At 46.7% G+C, this 22,963-nt stretch overlaps 1 protein-coding gene across 1 annotated transcript in view; it reads left to right on the forward strand.

Annotated features, from left to right (window-relative positions):
* LOC134001275 (stAR-related lipid transfer protein 9-like) overlaps nt 1-22,963 on the forward strand; it is a 40,150-nt gene that overhangs the window by 12,160 nt on the left and 5,027 nt on the right. Inside the window, exons 4-15 of the mRNA XM_062440843.1 lie at nt 13,998-14,114; nt 14,378-14,410; nt 14,504-14,565; nt 15,389-15,501; nt 19,847-19,989; nt 20,115-20,182; nt 20,411-20,508; nt 20,644-20,865; nt 21,384-21,481; nt 21,570-21,647; nt 21,904-21,981; nt 22,753-22,932. Of these exons, the coding sequence (XP_062296827.1) occupies nt 13,998-14,114; nt 14,378-14,410; nt 14,504-14,565; nt 15,389-15,501; nt 19,847-19,989; nt 20,115-20,182; nt 20,411-20,508; nt 20,644-20,865; nt 21,384-21,481; nt 21,570-21,647; nt 21,904-21,981; nt 22,753-22,932 (1,290 nt within the window). The remainder of the gene's footprint in view (nt 1-13,997; nt 14,115-14,377; nt 14,411-14,503; nt 14,566-15,388; nt 15,502-19,846; nt 19,990-20,114; nt 20,183-20,410; nt 20,509-20,643; nt 20,866-21,383; nt 21,482-21,569; nt 21,648-21,903; nt 21,982-22,752; nt 22,933-22,963) is intronic.

Below are 22,963 nucleotides of genomic sequence, written 5' to 3' on the forward strand. Positions count from 1 at the left end.
ATGCAGTGCGTGATTTGATTATGCTCGCAGTTTCTAGGTCTGTGTGTCAGTGGTGCTGCAGATTTGGGGGGAAGAATGGTTTCTCTGTGTTATAGCAAGAATCCACACAGACATGTGAGCGTTTACTCCCCCTCACATATGGCTGCACCCGAAGCCAAAAGTCCAGTTCAGCCTGCTTCAAATTATCTACAAACAGGACACCAAATAAGCCCCATGCTGTCAACAAAGATATACGATATCGAGGCCATGTGGATACAGGAAAGCACCTGTGATTTATGTATGAACTTAATGCTTTCTATCAGCGAAGACGGAGGATGAGAGGAACTGTTTCGAGAGCGACTTAAGTTTGATAGACGCACATTAGAAGCAAAGCTTGCACTCCATCACTATAATTGTACATTTTTTAATTAGTGCCAAAATTGAATCATTAGTTTACTGACTGGCAAGGATCCAACTCATGCATTAGATAAGGTAGAGATAAGGTGTGTTATTGGATTTATGGTTCTTTACTTCTTATATAGTAAAAATGTAATGTAGTTAGTTGTGCTGCAGTTAAAATATATATGTATTTATTGCTTGGTTGTATGGTATCAGCAGTTTTAAACATTTTTATTGCGTCATTGCAAAATACATTTCCACTATAACTACTTGCAGATGGGTGTGATATCAGGACTGTGCTGTAATTCATAACAAAAATGTTGAAACCACAGAAGAAAAAAAGATTCTTCACATCCATGGTCGACATACTGTACACTGTATTTTAGCAGCGTATCAGTCTGCTCAGTCTCTGTTTGTGTTCATATGTACGGGTGTTGTCCTGATTTATCTCCCTAATTCTGCTATGAGATTTTAATATGAGAAGTAGTGATTTAACTCAGGGTCAAAAATGACACTAATGGTAATGCTCGTCCTTTTTTTTTATTTTTTAGAATTTATTGATCAAATCATTTTTTCTGCCAGGGATGTTTTTTCAGTTTGTTTTGATATTGGCAAACCATGTCCACTGATTTCAGGGACATTTAAACAGTGTGACTATCAGCCAATGAACAAATGGAATGGTTTTGGGTGACAAAGGGCACGTGTTCCTGTTTTCATGGATGGATTATCACACCGAACAAGCCTATAAGGGGTCTAAGAGCCTTTTATTTAAGCTTCTAAACCTTCACTAAGGAAATTTAAATTGCTCAATTAATGTAGGAATGCCCTGATCACTTTTTTGTGGCTGTTTTATGGGTCTCTCTAATCCATTCATGTCTGTTATTGTCAATTTAATTCACTTCCAGATGCAGATTAAAGCAGTTTCAGCTTGGTGGTGAAATCGTATTGCTTTGGAAAGACACACAACACAAAATAGATTATAATAAATTCAGTCAGACAGGTCAAAAAGTTGGCTAAATCCTTGTATAATCACATGATCCTATCATCACAATGTCAAAATATATTTAGCACTCATCTTATCTGAAGACTTGAATCTTTTCAATCACTTTAGATTAATAGTAGAGTTCATGCCAGACTCCCCAGTGAAGCAGACCTCTGTACCACTGTACCCTAAAGGTATCACACCAGGCTCCCATCAGTCTGGAGTCATTTCTAACCTACCATGAAGAGTGTGGCATGCAGCTCCACTCCACCACAGTGTGTTGTGCTTTGACCCCTTTAACACAGATTGGGGGAGGAGCAGCAGCAAATTCCCAAACTCTCTCCAGATACGCTTTTATTTATTTATTTATTTATTTTAAGTCTAGCTCTTGCCACAGTGTCAGCTGCAACAAGAGTGTGTGCTGAAAATGGAAAACGCTGCCGCCTTTTTTCCACCTTCCTGTCCTCTGCTTCCCCTTTTTTTTTAAACTCTTTTTTCCTTGCTGTCCTTCATTCCCATGTGTCGGCAAGTCCACGTAATGAAGAGCAGCCTATCTGTTTGGCCTGGACAGCTCTGTCTCTCCCTCCCTCTCTCCATCCCTCCCTCCTTTTGCAGCCTCTCTGCCCCTCGATGCTAATTTGACCTACAAATTCTGTCCGAGTGTGACAAACGAGAGCGTTGTTGAACTGCGGCCAAACAGCTTCCTCTCTGTTTCTTCCTTTGCTGTGTCTTTATCTGTCCTCCCTCTCTCCCTTTACCATCTTCTTCTCCTTCATATTTCTCCCTCTCTTCAAATAATATTCCTTGTGAAGAGCCAGGACATTGATCTCTAGTGACATTTTCTTTCCTGTGTGTAAACAAAAGCATTTAGCTTTTAGCTCACGGCCCAGCTGTTGTGTTTTTGTAACCCAGTTGGAAAGCGTGGGACGGGAACCGAGCTAACCCTCCCTCGCTTCTTCTGCAGCTGTCCAGCCCTAGACTTGGAGAATAAGTGATGGAAATGTATTAATACGAGTTGTATTAAACATCTCTTTTTGCACTTTCTCTCTTTTCGTTTGCAATTTTGTGTGTTTTGCATCGAGCTCAGAGACGTCTTTCCAGTGAGGGCAGTCATGAAGGGAAAATTAATCTCAGTGCAGCTGGTTGCGTCAAACCTGGCAAAAGCAATGAGAAATTCAAGTTTTTAAATGTGGCTAAGAGCTTCCCTTTGCTCGGCTGGCTTACTGCCATCACCCTTGACGACATCTTACACATTTACACACACACACTCACACACGCACACATGCTACACATAAATACTTCTCCAGGGTTTAGCGTAAAGCAGGCCACATAAAACTATACCAGCAACTGGTGTTTTCCACAGCCAGTGATTACAGGACTTAACTCATTACACAGGCATTACACCATTACTACTTTTTCACCCTTGTCAGCTTGTATATATCATCTGTCGTTCTCTTTTTGATTGCCACTCTTTGTCAACATTTTCCCCTCCCTTTTTCTTTTTCCTTTTTTTGATACCGCCTTTCCTACACTATTTACAGTATGTGCTACCATGCCGCAAACCAGGGAAGGGGGAAAAAAAGTATTTACCATGTTTCAAAACAAACATGAAACGTAGTGTTTTATCATGATCCAGATCTCTGGCATGAAATCTAACTGGTTCCTTGTTTTTCAGGCGACCTCATTTTCCTCAGAGAGGTCTGGTCCAACTTAGGTCTGACACACGCATGACGTTTCTACTTCAGTTTTCAAATCTGTTGCCAAAGTGGGATTTTCCTAGATAGCATCTCTGTGTCACTGCACGGTTTGAAGATGGCTTGTCATGCATGTCATGTGGCTGTATTGATTTAAAGCCGTGTGTACTCTAACCTGCTCCCTCTCCTGACATCGCTTTGCATAAAAAGTCGATCTTAACATAAGTCAGGTCATGTATTTTTTTAGGAGATAGTGGGGCAATAGTCAAGATTCTTCTGCAGCAGAATATCTTAATGCGTCTCTGCATGTGTGGATGAAACGTCACCGTAACCTGTGACCTGATGTGAAAATGACCCACCTCTGGAAGGCTTTGCAAGGTGGCAGCGCATGCAGATGCAGCGGCCCCTCGTGGATCATCTCAATGTGCAGACAGCTGAACAATAGCTCCATTTCGGTGTTATCAGCTGTAGCAACAACATATTCTGAAATTGCACATTTAAATTTGCACTTTTTTTTACCCCTGTGACTTTATTTAACTTTCATATTTATTCTTCTGTTGTTGTATTGTCTGTGCTTTTAGTGTAACTTAGGTTACGTCTCCTTGCACTTTGATCCCAGAGAAACATCCTTTCATTGTGCCTTGCAGAAATGTATGGTGAATGGATTTGATTTGATGGTGTTAACCTGCAAAATCATGTATATGTAAAGGATTCTAACCAAAAAAACCCTCCTTTTCCTTTTCTTCTTTCTCATTTTGCTACATCTGGATCATTTTCCGCCACTCCAAAACCCTTGTTTTCTTCTTCCTTCCTTCCTTCCTTCCCCTCTGTTTTGACTTGATGAACCTGACCTGCATTTTCCTTGCACAAGAATGAAATCTATATTCTGCTTTTCCTCCTTCATTGTTGGATTGTTTGCAGATTTATTTTCCTCAAAAAGGGGAAGCAAACTCCGAGGCTTTTGTCCTTGTTTTGGATGCTGCTTCCTCTAAGTCCCTTTACTGGTCAGAAAAACACAGACACACACACACAGACACACACACACGTGCAGCCTTCCTGCTAATGGAGGCGTTCAGTCTGTCCCAGGAGTGTTTTGAGGCGACTGAGCAGCCTGCACGCTTGCTTTGGCTCTCGCTTTGTCACTTTAACTCCTGGCTGGGTTTTTTTGTGTTTGATTCTGGAGTCCATTTCCATCCCCACAATGCAACTTGCCTCTTACCTCACCTGCTTTGTTCACCTAAAAATACCTCCCGATGATGCAGTGTGCCGCAAACTGAACTAGGCTGTGGAGAGAGAGGGGTCATTGTGTCCATTTAAGCAGCCAGAGTACAATGGCACAAATGACAATCTACTGATTTTAATTTGGTGTGACAGTGATGACAAACAACAGGATTGTGTGTTTTTTTTATGCCCGTCTAGACAAAATCATACACACGGCTTTAATTCTCTCTCAAGAGGTTGGATTAAGTTTATGCTTTCCCTCGTGGTTTTGTTCAGAAGTCATTTAAAGTATTTTTTCCAGACGCTAAATAAAAAGAAACAGGATTAAAATGATAGAAACAAGAGTCAACAATAGCAATAGTGTGCAGAGAGGAGGAGACGGTCAAGTTCAGAGAAGAAGCAGAGAGTTAAAGAAGTTCCTGCTCTTTGTGCTCAGCCTGGAGGGACCCTCAGTCTTGTTGTAGCCCCCATAGAGTGAATTTAAGAGGGTCAACTTTAACAAGGGCTGAATTGATTCTCTCTGTTTGAGGGTGTCTGTCTGTTTTTTTGAATGGTAGGATGAGGACAGGACAGGGGCGGCGCTGCTTTTTGTCTTCGTGTTTAAGCTTCCATTCAGTCGAGAGGCAGGGGGCAACGCTTGGTGGTCTGGACTTCAGTGGGCTACACACACATTTTTTTTAACATTTAGTGTCATTTATCAAGCAAAAGTTACATCAAGCGTTCACATTTTCAACTTATTTATTGATATAAAATGAAAAAGTAGTTCTCTTTCATAATATTTCGTTCGATGTCTCACTATGGGATGCACGCCTCGCTGCAGCCCTCAGAAGCATTTATCTCATTACGCCAATCCTGATTGGCTGGTGAACGTGTCCGTCCGCCACAGGTAGTCCCACCTACCTTAAATAGCTCATGCGGACGGCACCACCCTCATTCAAACACCTCTTCTCACTCGGAGCATATCTCGCGTCCAGAGCTAGCTAGCTTAACTGTCCATAGACGGATCTTATTTAGCTTCTGTCGCTGGGCGCTACTAGCTTAGGACATTTTTTCTGCTTCGTCGGTCACACCAGATCGAACTCAGTGCTTTCCTGCCCTCCACGGCTTGGTCAGCACTGCTCTCGACGCCCCACCACGGCTACTCGAGCACCGGGCATTAGCACACCAGCTAATTCTCGGCTTCTTCACGGTTAGCACACCAGCTAACTGCCTCGGCTCCCTGCCTGCACACCAGCTCGCACGGAATGGAGGCTAAAACCCCTCACACCAGAGGGCACGGAGACTCCGGAGCCAGACTCTGTCGCTGCGGGAATAAGATATCGAGCATGGATCCACACCAGGTCTGCTCGTGCTGTCTTGGGCTGGAACACGCCCGGGCGGCTATCGAGGTCCCCGGCTCGTGTCAACACTGTGCGGTGTTCACCATCAAGAGTCTCCGCAGACGACTAGCCCGCCAGGCTAGCCTGTCTGGACATGACCCCTATCTCTCTTCCGACGGCGCCGCCGTCGAGGGCGGAGAGGAGGTGGGGGTCGCTGCGGTGGCGACACCGGAGGCTAGCGCCAGCTGGGGCTCCCAGCTCGAGCTAGCCGCGGTTCCCCCGCTGGAGGAAGACGTCCTGGATTTGGACTATGGGGAAGATGATGATGGCGCCTTGGATCTCCTCATATCAGAGGATGAAGAAGAGGATGACATCTTCATCACACCGGCTCGGGCTGCAAAGCCCGCGGCTTCCGTCGACTCTCGGGATGGAGACGGGAGTAGCACACCAGCTTCTCCCTCCCCCAGCTCGGACATGCTCGACGTGTGCAAACGCGCAGCTGCCCGGCTGGGCATCCCCTGGCCCGCTGTCGTGGCTGAGATCACCAGATCACGCTACGAGGGGAAGAAATTGCCCTTGGCCAAGAGCGCGACGAAGCAACTTCTCCCCGTCTTCCCGGAGCTGCTGGAGGAGGTGGCGCGCTCATGGAGAGACCGCCCCTACAGCAGCCGGAGCCCGGTTCCCGGGGCCTCGTCCCTCGACTGTGAGGCGATGGAGAGCCTGGGTCTGCTCCGCATGCCTCCGATGGAGCCACTTGTTGCAGCTCACCTTCACCCCCAGCTGTCAGCGGTGTCCTCCCGGAGCCCCAGCCTGCCGTCCAAGTCCGACCGTTTTCAGTCAGCCCTGACTGAGAAAGCGTACAAGGCGGTGGCGCTCTCGGCCAGAGCGCTCAATGTCCTCTCGCTGCTCACGGCTTACCAGGCTGAGTTGTGCGAGGATGTTGTGCAAACTCAGGACTCAGCTGCGTGGGAGGAGATACCGGTCATCACCGACCTGTGTCTCCGTGTCCAACGCTGCGCGGTCCAGGCCACGGGTAGAGCGATGGGGACCATGGTTCTGCAGGAGCGAGCGCGGTGGCTCAACCTCGCCAGCCTGTCAGACAGAGAGAAGGACGACGTCCTGGACATGCCCATTGTCCCGGAGGGGATTTTTGGTTCCGCCCTAGCATCGATGCAACAACGGTGTGAAGCCAAAAAGAAGGAAGACGAAGCTCTCAAGCTCTGCCTCCCTCGTAAGCCCCCAGCTCCCTCTCCACCTGCGCAGCGTAAATCATTCGCGCAGGCTGCTTCCCGGGTTTCGCAGTTCAAAATACCGAAACATCCGAAGCCTCAGCCCGCCCCGCCGCCCGTGCCCGGTCGGCCCGGCTGGTTCAAGAAGCCCTCGGCCCCAGCTACAGCTCCGCCGGCACAGCCCGCGCAAGCTACCAGCCACCAGGCCAGGAAGAAAAAGAGAGCGGCCTGACCGCCCCTCTCGTCACCGGTGATGCAGCTGGAAGTTCCCTGTTCTCCAGCTCCACCTGTTTGGCTTCCGAGCGTGCACTCCGGGGCCCCCCACGCCCCCATCTCCCAGCTGCCACGGACCGTGCCAGAGCAGACCGGGAGAGACGGACATCTGACGGCAGAGGGTTCAGCGGTTGCCCCTCTCCCATGTCCACAAGCACGCACACACACACAAGTTTTCATAAAGAAAATAAAATGTGTCCCGCTGTCGCATCCGGGCCAAGTGCCGAGGGCGCAGCTAATAAAAGCCAAAACTATAAAAATAAACAGCGCGGTGGCGGCACCTGCTGTCCCACCCCCGGGGAAAGCTGCGGCTTTTCCCGGGGTGAGGGCAGTGAGGTCCCCGTCACTGCGTTGTCCTCCCGGGCCAAAGTGCACAGCACCGCCCAGAGGCCATGTCAGTTTTCCACCACGAGAGGGCGCCACCGCACCGCGGTTGGGACCTCTCATGGTGGAAGAGCTGCAGCGCGTCTCACCTCTCTGCCGCAGGTGGCAGAGGTGGGCTGCGCTGGCAGCTTCGCCCTGGGTGTTGAAGACGATTTTGAGGGGTTACAGGCTGCAGTTTGCCGCTGTTCCCCCTCGATTCGCCGGCATAATACACTCCCAGGCTCAGGGAGAGTCAGCTCGTGTTTTGCAAGAGGAAATCCTCTCACTGTTAAACAAAGGAGCAATCTGTGTCGTTCCTCCCGCACAGTGTCAGAGCGGTTTTTACTCCAGGTACTTTCTGGTCCCAAAACGGGGGGGGAGTGGTATTCGCCCTATCCTGGATCTACGTGCTCTGAACAAATTTCTCAGGAAATACAAGTTCAGGATGCTCACACACGCATCCCTGCTGCGCCTGGTGCGACAGAACGATTGGTTCACTTCTGTCGATCTGAAAGACGCGTATTTCCACATTCCAATATATCCTCCCCACAGAAAGTATCTGAGGTTCGCTTTCCAGGGGACGTGCTACGAGTACCGCGTGCTCCCATTCGGTCTGTCTTTAAGCCCGAGGGTGTTCGTCCGGTGCACGGAAGCGGCGATAGCCCCACTGAGACAGCAGGGCATTCGCTTGGCCACATATCTGGACGATTGGCTACTTTTGGCACAATCGAGGCAGGAGGCCATGGCGCATACGCGTATTCTCACATGGCACCTATTGGACCTGGGTTTTGTGATAAACGCGGAAAAGAGCATGCTGTGCCCGACACAGGACATAATCTTTCTGGGATTATCCCTGGACTCGGTGATTTTCACGGCGCGCCTCTCGGCGGAGCGAGTGAGAGCTTTCAGAGCATGTCTCGCGCTTTTCCATCCAGGCAAATCTGTTCAATTCAGATTGTGTCTTCGATTACTCGGACTGATGGCGTCAGCCATTCTCGTGGTTCGTCTCGGTCGCCTCCACATGCGGGAATTCCAGCTCTGGGTGGCCTCATGCGGGCTGGATCCCGTGCGTCATGGCGCACGGAGAGTGTTGGTTACGCCGGGGTGCGTCAGGGCACTGCGCCACTGGCGAGCCCCGTCGTTTCTGACCCGCGGGGTGCCCATGGGCTCTGTCCTGTCCAGGAAGGTGGTCACTACGGACGCCAGCCTGACAGGGTGGGGCGGAATTCACGAGGGCCGGTCAGTGAGGGGCCGCTGGAGTGTGGACCTCCAGCGGTCTCACATAAATTTTCTGGAACTTTCAGCGGTGTTCCTCTCCCTGAAACACTTCCTTCCGTCTCTCATGGGCCATCATGTCCTGGTGAGGACGGACAATACGACGACCGTAGCGTACATCAACCGCCAAGGGGGGTTGCGCTCTCGTCAGTTGCACATGCTGGCACGCAGACTGATCCTGTGGAGCTGCGGTCGTCTCCTCTCCCTGAGGGCGACGCACGTCCCGGGAGCTCTGAACACGGGCGCGGACCTGTTGTCCAGGGGCGCGCCGGTATACGGGGAGTGGACTCTGCACCCAGAGATTGTGGAACAGATATGGGCCCGTTATGGTCGGGCCGCGGTGGATCTGTTCGCGTCAAGAGGAAACGCGCAGTGCGCGCTGTTTTACTCTCTGCGCAACCTGGATGCTCCCCTCGGCATAGACGCACTAGCGCACGTCTGGCCGCACGAGCTTCTTTACGCGTTCCCTCCCCTGGCCCTGATACCCCCCACTCTGTCCAGAGTGAGGGACCACGGCCACGCGCTGATTCTGATAGCTCCGCATTGGCCTGCAATGCATTGGCTGGCGGAGATATATCGGTTGCTGTGCGCGCAACCTTGGCAGCTCCCGCTGCGCAGGGACCTGTTATCACAGGGGGGGGGGACGGTTTTTCCACCCGCACCCAGAACGCCTGGCGCTGTGGGTTTGGCCCCTGAGTGGTTCAATTTGTCAGCTGTGGGACTCCCACAGCGTGTGATTTCCACTATACAAAGTGCTCGAGCCTCTTCCACTAGGTCTCTGTATGACTGTAAGTGGAGAGTGTTTGAGGACTGGTGTCACAGAAATGGCCACGTTCCTTTTCAGTGTCCAGTAGGTGTGATATTGTCATTCTTACAGGACCTGATTGACAAACGAAAAGCCTTCTCCACAGTTAAAGTGTACTTGGCAGCTATAGCCGCCTGTCACGTGGGGTTTGGGAAACAAACAGCGAGCCAGCACCCGCTGGTTTGCCGTTTTATGAAGGGAGCGCGCAGGCTTCTCCCCGTGTCCAGACCGCTGGTGCCACCATGGGATCTGGCTGTGGTTCTGGAGGGGCTCAAGGGTCCTCCTTTTGAGCCGCTGGGGGGAGCAGGCTTGAAACACCTGTCTCTCAAGACAGTGTTGTTACTGGCTCTGGCTTCGGCTAAACGGGTTAGTGACATCCATGCGCTTTCGGTGCATCCATCATGCACTCAGCTTTACCCGGGGGATGTGAGGATGATTTTGAAGCCCAACCCGGCCTTTGTGCCTAAGGTAGTGGGCTCATGTTCTCCTATTGACCTTGTGGCCTTTGCTGCCTCGCCTGGAGAGCAGCGGTCACATGCGTTATGTCCAGTCCGTGCGGTGCGCACTTACATGGACAGGACTAAGGGTTTCAGGAGGAGCGATCAGCTGTTTGTCTCCTGGGCTAATCCTCATAAGGGGAAACCTGTCACAAAGCAGCGCCTGTCCCACTGGGTCGTGGAGGCGATTGCTTTGGCTTATACGAGTCAGGGTTTGCAGACACCTGCGGGTCTGCGGGCGCACTCGACTCGGGGCTTGGCCGCATCCTGGGCCTTATTCAGGGGAGTTTCTGTTCAGGACATCTGTGCTGCAGCGAGTTGGTCCTCGCCTCTCACTTTTGTCCGTTTTTTTATATGCTGGACGTCTCCGCTCCGTGCGTGGCACGTGCGGTTTTGCTGTCCTGATTGGAACAGAGTACCTTTTTCCCTGTGGGTTGGTGGACGCTCGATAAGCTTGTCTGGCAATACGGGAGCAACCATATCCCATAGTGAGACATCGAACGAAATATTATGAAAGAGAACTTTAGGTTATTTACATAACCCCGGTTCTCTGAGTAATATGAGTGAGATGTCTCACCAGACTACCCTTCTTGCTTGGGCGAGTGAGAAGAGGTGCTTATCTTGAATGAGGGTGGTGCCGTCCGCATGAGCTATTTAAGGTAGGTGGGACTACCTGTGGCGGACGGACACGTTCACCAGCCAATCAGGATTGGCGTAATGAGATAAATGCTTCTGAGGGCTGCAGCGAGGCGTGCATCCCATAGTGAGACATCTCACTCATATTACTCAGAGAACCGGGGTTATGTAAATAACCTAAAGATTCTGCTCTGGTTTTACACTGTAAATTAGTTGCAGTGTATTTTATATGACTGTAGCCTCAATATCTCTCACAAATGATACTTTATCGAGGTTTTAAAAAAAAAAACATAACTTACTCAGAGCCTTAAATTACACGAGTTAAAATAAATTCCTGTGCACAAGAGTAATGATGTGTTAGATGTTACTCGCCCGGTGCCTTTTGGCGGATTTATAAGGTCATTGAGGGAGACGGCTGTTGTGGCAGCACTTTTACTAGTTACACGTGGCTGTTGCCTGCACATGGTTGGCTAGGCTACTGAGTAATACTTTTCAAATGAACAGGAAAGTGCTTGTAGGGCTTAGGTTGCAGCTAATGATTATTTTCTTTATCTATTGATAATCAGAAAACCTTTCTAGAGTTTCAAGAGTCAAAATCACATCTTCAAAGTTGCCAAAGTTGCCTTCAATTTTGCCAAGACAAAGAAAATCCTATTTAAAGTGATTTAAAACTGTAAAAAGCTGCACTTATTCACATGTGAGAGCCTCAAACCAGTCAATTTAGATACTTTTTGTCTTTTAAGATAAAAAAAATGGATCTGATTCAATGTGTTATTAATTGACTGATGGTTTCAGCACTAGGATTGTGGAGTAATGTTAATCCAAACATGTACTTTTAATGTATGTTTACCGAATTCTACAAACATACAATGCTGATTAACCTTTTCAAGCAGGTAATAACTATTTTCATTGGTTTATTGGTTTATTTGCACATATGTAAAATAAAACATGTGCGGGTGAGGTAGAAACCCGCTCTGGGCCTATCTTAAAACCTCCCCTATAAGTAATAATACATAATAATGCAAAGTGAAATAACAAAAGTAAACATAAATATGATTGACTTAAATAATATTATTCTTTATTCTTGCGCTGGATTACATTTTAAAAACTGCCTGCCCCAACCTTGAGTGTTGGCGTACTCGCTGTTTTTTGCTCAATCGATTGCTCATCGTGGTAAGATAAGACGTTGGCCTCTCTCAGTGAGCTTCACTTCACACTGAACATTTTACTTCTCGCCCAGAAACTCAAGGCTGTTTGAATATTAACACACAGATTCACACACTCCTCAGAAAACAACCGTATGATCAGGGAATCCTTTCAGGGTGCTTTCACAAGGCCGAAGCCTTTCACAAGAGCTTTCAACCATGTCCAACCTAAACCTATTCCCACCGTTTTGTAAGCCTAGAGTATACACAGGCTTAGCTCCAGGTTCTCGGTTCTCTGTCCTCCTGACGGTGGTTGGTAGTCACACACGCTGGGAGGTATGTTGAAAGTATTCCTGTGTTTGATCCTCGGAGATCGCAGTAGCTTTGAGAGCATTCCTCCTCTCTCCTATGTGTACTTACCCACCAGTCTCCGTGGTCCTGGGCCTGGGGGCTGGCGGAGGGGACCCCTCACTGATCCAAAGGTGTGTTATGGTTCTGGAGGGGAGAATGTGGTGTGTCTCAGATCTGGTTTAGATCAGGTTGCTTCCCCCCCTTCAAGGTATGTGTTGCCTTTGGACTGAGCTTTTGGAGTTGTTTGAGACCATATGTCCTCAGAAACTGATGATGTTTCTTTTTGCTTATCAGTTATGGACTAAGGAAACATAACATTATAGGAGATGGACCAGATCTTCATCGCCGTACCTCAAACCAGTGACACTCATAAACAAGTCTACTGTGGGCACAGATTACTGACATATTAATTATTACGTGGTAAACGCCCACATTGCTCACCATGCAAAGGTAGATAGAAGATATTTAACTTTGATAATAATATAAAGATAAATATCTGCAATTCTACGCCTGTGTGGTGAACTGGAAAACCCTCAAAGCGATGTGTTACCGCACATGACTTGAACAAGTTAGCTGTAACTTTTACATAAAGGGTTTAAATATGCTGGCTGGCTGTTTGTCAGCTTTCAAAGTGAGTTAGGTCCATGTTTCTTCCCTGGCGCCGGTTTTTCCAGTCAGTTTAACTGGATTGTAATTGGTTTCTAGATGTGGTACACAGTTTGATGTCGGTGCCATTGTTGCACAAGTCCGTCGTGAAGAGCCAGACAGCCTTTTCCTGCCTGTTCCAGGATATTTATCTTCTTGTGTTTCTTTTCTAGTGAAAGCATGAGTTGATCAAAAACGTAGTTGGTTAAAGATAATAGCTTTACCAGTTACACTTTAACTTGATTTCATTTGTGCTTGTTTGATATGTTAACATGTGACTGTGAGTCAAAATCAAGGGTTGCTGGATATTATTGAGATATATACAAATTTTCTTTAAAGTAATATTTAAATTATATTTAAAGTTTGCATTGCACATTGTAGATTTCCATTCTTTCTATTTTGTAGATATTTGCTATTATGGCAACACTACTTCATATAAACAGTCTCTACCAAAGATTAACTGTTGAATTACAGCAAACATAAAAGATGAATTAATACACACACATTTCATGCATCTTCCAGCATGAAATATGTGTGTAGAAGTTGAACTGTTTCTCTTTTTATACCAGTTTAACTTACAAAAACAAGTGGTTGTGATTTGGCTTTTTGCTAATAATCCCCAGGCTCTGACTCTCAGATGCAGACACAGAAACAAGGAAAATAAGAGGCCTCAGTTAATTGTGTCGAGTGGGACTCCACCGGATCCACCGTCTCACCGCTGAGCTTTTAGTCGAGGTTTATTTTTCCTGACCCAGTCATTTTTCACAGTCTTCGTACCCTCACATTTGTTTCTCTCACATACACACATGCACCTTCTACAAGGTTGTTTACCCAGAGCATTAGCTGACCTCCCTGCTCCTTACCCAAACACCTCAGCAGGAAGCAACATTACCTCCCCGCCAATGGCCCGGTGCCACAGCATTGTTATCGTGAAACCTCGGTGTAAATCTAGACTTGTGTAAAAACACAATGCACTTAACATCAAGGACGTTAGCTTACATTGTTAACACCTTATCGGCCGACCAGAGCACTGATTCTTTCTTTCCTACAATAAGCTTTCAGATGGTTAATATCTAGACATTTTGAAGAAATAGGGAGGTCCAGCTAATTACTTACAGATATCTCTTAGTCTGTCTGAGTTTGTGTATTTGTGATTGAGGGCGTGTGTGTTTGTAATTTCTCAGGTGTTCCAGGACTTGGGTGTGTCGGTGCTGGCTGGAGCGTCTGAGGGCTACAACGTGTGCCTGTTTGCTTACGGCCAAACGGGATCTGGAAAGACATACACGATGATGGGGACACCGGTGAGGAGAAAGGGTGGAGTGGGAACTGGCATCACTGCATGGCATTAGATATAACTGAAAGTTAAAGCCTCAGGTGTTAACACAATGGAAGTAATGTTACACAAAGTTTAAACCCAGATCATGAGAGTTTGCAAACAGACAAATGTGAACATCCTGTAAGGGAAAAGCAACACATTCTACATGGCAGCTTTCAAGTTAATGTTGCTATATACTCAATGTCTTTTTCTTTTCTTTTTTTCCCTTTTTCTTCTGTATGATGCCAGGATTCCATCGGCTTGACCCCCCGGATCTGTCAGGTACGTCAATGGATTGTAATTAATACATGTGGTAACATTAACAGATGTGAGAAGTGTGAATTAAATTGCAGTTCTTTCTTTCTTCCTTTACAGGGTCTCTTTAGGTCTGAAGACACTTTTCCTGATGGTCAGAACTCGAGCAGAGTAGAGATCAGGTACTGTGTCCTTGTCTGACTCTGTGTTTTTGTCTTTTCTCTTTTTAATCAGTGAAACTGAGCCATTTCCTGATGCTGAAATTCAAATTGCAGCAAAATGCAATTTATAAATTGATTTGATTTGGTCTTCCTCAATAATGTCAGTTAACTTTCTCAACACATTGCAAATGATATTAATTTGACAGAGCAGAAATGATGTTTTTCTGTTTTCACCATGCCATTTACGCTAATGGAAAAATGTAGTGTTTTAAAAATCTGAAGATGATAACAGTGAAATTTGCATAATAAAGACTCTTTTCTTTCCCCAGTTATTTAGTTGGACTAGCTGTCTAAAATTATTTTCTCGATAAATTGCTTATTTTATAAAATGTCAGAAAATATAGCAAAATACCCGTTATTGATCAGAGTCCAAGGCGACATCTTCAAATTTGTTGGGTTTTTTCTTCTGATCAACAGCCTAAAACCCGACAACATTTGCAGCAACTCCTCACATTTATGGAGCTAAGACCAAAGAAAGGCTTTTTTTTATTTGCAAAGTGACTAATTAATAGATCAATATAGCGCTGATTATTTCTCCTGATCTACTAATCGATTATTCAACTAATCGTTACAAGGTCCACGGTACAATCAAGGTACTTTAAATTGTCCAATAGTACCAAAATAGGATGATTATGTTGAAAATGCAGATGATGAATTGACAAAATTCAAACAACGTACATAATGTATAATGAGACTACATGTAGGTCTGTGATGGTATGGATAAAATGGACATCAAATGATTCGATCTTGACTTTATATCAAAGCTATACTTCTGTACCTGCAGCTTTCTGGAGATCTATAACGAGCGTGTCAGAGACCTGCTGAAAGGAGGAGAGCAGAAGAAGAGAGCTTCCCTGAGAGTCAGAGAGCACCCTGAGAAGGGGCCCTATGTACAAGGTGAGTCTTCAGGGCAGCTGCACCTTAACTCGTTAATGTGGTTCAGACATATAGTGTGCAGGGGTTAAACTCAGTTTATCAATTTAAGAGACAATCCTTCTCTGCTATTTCTGTGAGAACTTGTTACTTGGGATGACATTGGAAGTATTTTTATTTACTGTACTTGTTTAAAGATATAAAAATGTTAACGATATATACACCCTGTGACAATCACATACATATGCACATACACATAGACAAAAAAAAAGCTGTGTGGCAGAAGTAGGAAGGAACAAATTATGTTAATTATGATTTAAAGGTAATGTTCAAACATGACCCCACTATCCATCCATCCATCTTCTTTCCGCTTATCCGGGGTCGGGTCGCGGGGGCAGCAGCCTAAGCAGGGAAACCCAGACTTCCCTCTCCCCAGCCACTTCGTCCAGCTCTTCCCGGGGGATCCCGAGGCGTTCCCAGGCCAGCCGAGAGACATAGTCTCTCCAGCGTGTCCTGGGTCTTCCCCGGGGTCTCCTACCGGTGGGACGTGCCCTGAACACCTCACCCGGGAGGCGTCCGGGAGGCATCCTAACTAGATGCCCGAGCCACCTCATCTGGCTCTTCTCAACGCGGAGGAGCAGCGGGTCTACTCCGAGCTCCTCACGGATGGCCGAGCTTCTCACCCTATCTCTAAGGGAGAGCCCAGCCACCCTACGGAGGAAGCTCATTTCGGCCGCTTGTACCCGCGATCTCGTTCTTTCGGTCACTACCCAAAGCTCATGACCATAGGTGAGGGTAGGAACGAAGATCGACTGGTAAATCGAGAGCTTCGCCTTTCGGCTCAGCTCTCTCTTCACCACGACGGATCTGTGCAGAGCCCGCATTACTGCAGACGCCGCACCGATCCGCCTGTCGATCTCCCGCTCCATCCTTCCCTCACTCGTGAACAAGATCCCGAGGTACTTGAACTCCTCCACTTGGGGCAGGATCTCATCCCCGACCCGAAGGGTGCACTCCTCCCTTTTCCGGCTGAGGACCATGGACTCGGATTGGATGTGCTGATTCTCATCCCGGCCGCTTCACACTCGGCGGCGAACCGATCCAGTGAGAGTTGGAGGTCACGGTCTGATGAAGCCAACAGGACCACATCATCTGCAAAAAGCAGTGACCCAATCCTGAGGTCACCAAACCGGAACCCCTCAACGCCCTGGCTGCGCCTAGAAATCCTGTCCATAAAAATTATGAACAGGATCGGTGACAAAGGGCAGCCCTGGCGGAGTCCAACCCCCACCGGAAACGAGTCCGACTTACTACCAGCTATGCGGACCAAGCTCTGACACCGGTTGTACAGGGAACGGACGGCCTGTATCAGGGGGTCCGATACCCCGTACTCCCGGAGAACCCCCCACAGGACCCCCCGAGGGACACGGTCGAATGCCTTTTCCAAGTCCACAAAGCACATGTGGACTGGTTGGGCAAACTCCCATGCACCCTCAAGGATCCTGCAGAGGGTGTAGAGCTGGTCCACAGTTCCACGACCCGGACGAAAACCACATTGCTCCTCCTGAATCCGAGGTTCGACTATCCGACGGACCCTCCTCTCCAGTACCCCCGAATAGACCTTACCAGGGAGGCTGAGGAGTGTGATCCCCCTATAGTTGGAACACACCCTCCGGTCCCCCTTCTTAAAAAGAGGGACCACCACCCCAGTTTGCCAATCCAGAGGCACTGCCCCCGATGTCCACGCGATGTTGCAGAGTCGTGTCAACCATGACAGCCCCACAACATCCAGGGCCTTGAGGAACTCCGGGCGGATCTCATCCACCCCCGGGGCCTTGCCACCGAGGAGCTTCTTGACCACCTCGGCGACCTCAGCCCCAGAGATAGGAGAGCCCACACCCGGGTCCCCAGGCCCTGCTTCCTTACCGGAAGGCGTGTCGGTGGGATTGAGGAGGTCTTCGAAGTATTCCTTCCACCGATCCACGACGTCCCGAGTCGAGGTCAGCAGGGCACCGTCACCCCCATACACAGTATTGACGGTGCACTGCTTCCCCCTCCTGAGACGCCGGATGGTGGTCCAGAACCTCTTCGAAGCCGTCCGGAATTCGTTCTCCATGGCCTCACCGAACTCCTCCCATGTCCGGGTTTTTGCCTCAGCGACCGCCGCAGCCGCCCCCCGCTTGGCCTGCCGGTACCTGCCTGCTGCCTCCGGAGTCCCACAGGCCAAAAAGGCCCTATAGGACTCCTTCTTCAGCGTGACGGCATCCCTCACCGCCGGTGTCCACCAGCGGGTTCGGGTATTGCCGCCACGACAGGCACCGACCACCTTGCGGCCACAAGACCGGTCGGCCGCCTTGACAATGGAGGCGCGGAACATGGCCCACTCGGACTCAATGTCCCTCGCCTCCCCCGGTACATGGTCAAAGTTCTCCCGGAGGTGGGAATTGAAGCTCTCTCTGACAGGAGACTCTGCCAGACGTTCCCAGCAGACCCTCACAATGCGTTTAGGTCTGCCAGGTCTGACCGGCATCCTCCCCCACCATCGGAGCCAACTCACCACCAGGTGGTGATCAGTTGACAGCTCCGCCCCTCTCTTTGCCCGAGTGTCCAAGACATGCGGCCGCAAGTCCGACGACACGACTACAAAGTCAATCATCGAACTGCGGCCTAGGGTGTCCTGGTGCCAAGTGCACATATGGACACCCTTATGCTTGAACATGGTGTTTGTTATGGACAATCTGTGACGAGCACAGAAGTCCAATAACAAAACACCGCTCGGGTTCAGATTGGGGGGGCCGTTCCTCCCAATCACACCCCCACCCCACTATTCAAAGTGTAATTGCACAAAACGTTCAGCTGGAAAAACAACTGATGATTTCTGTTTTTCGCCTTTTTCTGCCTGTCTTACAAAATAAATATTATTTGGAGAAGTAGAGACTACACATTTTCATAATGTACGTATGTAGATTCTGTATGTTGAGAAAAATGTTACTTTAAATCATCCTGGAACAACCGTATGCCCCAGACTTTGCATGTTTGACTCCCACGTTGCTATGATAAAGTGCTTTTGCAGGAATGAGCTTTAAGAAGTGCCCAATGACCATTTGTAACACTTAGAAATAGTTTGCAGTGGATCATGGTTGTAAAGGAATTTGTCTCAAACACTTTGTAGTGAGAGAGCAAAGATGAGAGCGGATACCAAAGGTTAAATCTTTCTCTAAGCTGTCCCACACACTCACACACATAATTTTGTCAAATTATGGACTTGTAACATGGTCTCAAGTATATCAGTTCTGCTGTTGTAAGTTTATTTTACAAGTCACTTTGGTATGTGGTCAGTGTTAGAATTTTCTTCTCTTTTGATCACCACCAAAATTGCTCACTCTGACTTTCATCCAGACTCTTCTTTTAGCTTGTCTTACTTTTTCCTTTTTTCCCCCCCTTTTTCCTACCATCTTTACAGCCTTTCCTCCTCTCTTTCCCTTCCTCTCATCCGCCAGTCTCCCTATGTTTAAAGCCACACATCCAGTCATTGTCTGTATCAGGAGAAATCCCAGTTGACCAGAGGAAATGAAGTCATTTCCTTGCGGTTCCAAGGAGAACACCATACACACAGCAGAACAGTTGTCCATCCAGCAGTGTTTTACTGTCACTCTTATTCAGATATTTGTGCTCCCTGACCAAATTAAAACAAACAACAAATAACCACTTGCAATGCCAAAAGGGCTCTGTGGTAATTTGTGTGCGCACGTGTTTAACAGCTACTTGCGTCGATGTGATTCATGCCTGGAAGTAGAACATCGCCACAGATTTTTTTGTTAGTAAATGCTTCGGGAAAGTATTACGAATCAAACCTGAGCATGCACTGATGAGACATGTTTCCTGTTTGTCATTTATGTCTTCTAAACTCCTTTGTGAAAATGTATTTTTCTTGTTCGCTGAAGTTTTATCAGTTACAGAGTTTTTTTCCCCCCAGAGCTATCTCTACAAAATGTGTTTAATAGTTTATATTTCTATAATTTTTTGCCAAGTTCATCAGTGTAGCTTTGTTCCTATAGCAACCATACAAAACCTTAATTTTAAAATGCAAGTCTATATCCTTTATCTTTAAGCTTAATTCCTTAATTCATGTTTAAAGATGATTCTGTTAGGTTGTAAGGTCAAACTTTTGCCTGATGTTCATTTCAATTTACAACAATGGTCGCTTTGACCCTTACACAGAGTTTCCCACATCAAGTTGCATTCATAATTTCCCACAGGGAGAATCGGGTCAATTAATAAATAACCTTTCTTTATTTATATAAAAACATACAACTCTTTGCTCTTATTTCTAAGCATTTTGCTTCTCTCTTTATCTCGCTCTAATCAGATCTTTCACAGCATGTGGTCTCAGATGGCAAGCAGGCCATGGACCTTTTGGAGGAAGGCATTGCAAACCGCATCACTGCAGCAACTCATAATCACGATGCCAGCAGCAGATCCCATGCCATCTTTACTATCCAGTACACACAGGTCATGATCTCTCTCTTGTTCCTTGAATTCTCATGTGTAGTTCATATTATTTGAATCTATTTTTATGTGTAACATTTCTCATTATTTGCAGATCCCAGTCTGATTATTCTCGTCTTTCTCCTCAGGCAATACTAGAAAATAACCGTCCTTCAGAAACTGTTAGCAAGATTAACCTTGTGGACTTGGCAGGGAGGTGAGAATGTTTTTTTTCTGTTTGTTGTGTGTCTCCTTTTTTCTCTGCATTTTTTTTGGGCCTAATCATCTAATCATTGACAAAACTGCCCCCTGGTGGAGCTTCACTACTGCCCTGAGACTTTCTAAATTCCTCTAGCTCTAGCACTTTATCAGCATTGCATTATTTGAATCTTGAATCATTTCTAATGACATGAACCTCATGTTTTGTTTGTGTTGTGTCTGATAGTGAGAGAGCAGACTACAACTACTGCAGGGATAGACTAACAGAGGGCTCCAACATCAACAAGTCGCTGGTCACTTTGGGCATCGTCATTTCTGCTCTTGGTAAGTGATGATGCGTGATCAGAAAATAGATTTTATGCGCCTGTTTTTCATTCTACACTTCCGCTATCTTTATTCCTATCTGTCCATCTCACTCTAATCACACATTCCTCAACCCTCTCTCCCCTGCCTCCACAGCCCAGAACTCCCAGATGTCCAGCAGCTGCCAGAGTATCAACAGCATGGCTTCTGAGGGCGACAGCAGCACGGTTGGTAGTCACAGCAGCTCCCTGTCTGGAGGAGGAGGAGGAGGAGGTGGTGGTGGCAGGAAGCACTGCTTCATCCCCTACAGAGACTCAGTGCTGACCTGGCTGCTGAAAGACAGTTTAGGTGGCAACTCCAAGACCATTATGATTGCAAGTATGTATCATAGTAGTTTTTTGGGGGGTTTGCATGTTTTATTTAACAATTTATAAATTGCAAACATTATAACTTTAGAGTAGTTGCATTGTGAGCCCTTTTCTCACAAAATCAAACTTAATAAACAAATGTGGCTAACGGAGAGTGTTTTTCAGCATGTAAGAGTCTCAGCAATTACATTAAAAGGGATTTAGTAGTTTTTAAAAGGTGCAGCAGCCAACTGCGTGGTCATAGTTTTCCACTCCTGAAAGTTTTTCTCTAAAATGTTTTGTGTGAAATTAAATTAATGGCTGCCTGGTAAGTAGGGAATTAATTTAAAAAGTAATAGTGATTCTTTGTGAGCATGCCAGAAAAGCGAATTTCCAGCCACTTTCCTATAATTCATAACACATAAAACAGCCAGTCTTATTTCTTGTGATGTTAGTGCTAACTGCTTTATATTAATGTGTGTGTGTGTGTGTGTGTGTGTGTGTGTGTGTGTGTGTGTGTGTGTGTGTGTGTGTGTGTGTGTGTGACAGCGGTCTCGCCCTCCGTTAACAGCTACAACGAGACCCTGAGCACCCTTCGCTATGCTGCCCATGCCAGAAATATTGTCAACAAGCCTCGGGTTAATGAGGTCAGTGACTGTTTGGGTTTTGATGTTAAGGTTTAATGTTTGATCGAAACGTTTCAGTAGGTTAGTATGAGCTGTGATTTCTGTGCAGGACGCTAGCGTTCGGCTGATCAGAGAGCTGAGAGAGGAGATCGACAGGCTGAAGAGCATGCTGCTCAGCTTTGAAATGGTATGGTGACCTTCCATCCAGTATGACACTAACCCTCCCGTTGATACACCCTGCTGGGTTTACCCAATATATTCTTAGCACTTTAAAGCTTTGAATAAAAGTGATTTGTAGCAAAGGCCTAATGCAGTGATTTGTCTCTTTGTGACGTTTTTAATCCACTGGGTGGTAAAGATTGTATTACAATGTAATGTGTGTGTGACATTTTCCTTTTGCACAGTATGTTGACAGATGATTTTTTTCCTCTCTTGACTGACAGCAGCGTAATCCCAGTCCATCCCTCAGTGATGAGAGGGACGGGACTCTTTCTGACATCGTGCTGCAGAACGAACTAAAGGTAATGCAGAGTCGACACAGATAGTTTCATCTGCCTGATTGATAGTCCATGATATAGCAGGCTAGAGTGCTTTTATGTTTAGTTGAATATTTTTTCATCAATTTGACAGATATTTCACATAAAAGAAATCCAGGGCACCGTGTAATAAGTTGCATCAACCTTTGACTGGCAGTTTCATCATCAAATATGTTGTACGGACAAACGTGATTCAAATCACAACTCTACTCAAGCTCAGGTTTGGCCTGTGAGGGTTTAGATGAGATCCAAACAGAAATATTACGTTCAGTTATAAAAAAAAAAAGAGTGTGAGATTGTCTATATGCATGGTATAATCTTAAAGGATCCATTCACCCAAATTACCTTTTTTATTTTAATTATTTTAATAAAATGGATAATATTGTTTTGGTATATTTTTTGCCTAGTTTTAAGTAATCCACCTCTTAGATTTATGCGCCCTACAATTTGTCCCCTTAGCAACTTTGAGGCAAAGTTAAGAAGAAACTGGAAAATTTAATTAGAACATTGCAATTGAAAAGGTTAACATAGAGGATTATGCATATTTGTGTTAATTGATATCTAACAAATCCAAATATAACGAATAATCTTTTGTCGCAGAAGGAGTAGCAGGAGCCAAATTAGCAATAGTTGAAGGACTAGCAGAAGACGTTGTAGCAGATGCAGTAGTTATTTTACCGCTGTGGTTTCATCCACCTCTCTTCATGACTTTCCTTCATTGTCTTCATCCATGCCTCCCCCCCCCCCCCCCTTTAGGTTGAGCAGCTCACAAAGGACTGGTCGGAGGGCTGGAGAGACAAGAAGGAGCTGCTGGAGCAGTACAGTGTGGACATCAACAGAGACCGAGCTGGTTTCCTCATCAACTCCCTCCAACCACACCTGGTGGCCCTTGAAGGAGATGTTCTCAGCACCGGGGTCGTCTTCTATCACCTCAGGGTACGATCACAAGGAGGCAAACAGTCTCCAT

This window comes from Scomber scombrus, chromosome 19 (genome assembly GCF_963691925.1).
Source record: "Scomber scombrus chromosome 19, fScoSco1.1, whole genome shotgun sequence".
Lineage (NCBI taxonomy): Eukaryota > Metazoa > Chordata > Actinopteri > Scombriformes > Scombridae > Scomber > Scomber scombrus.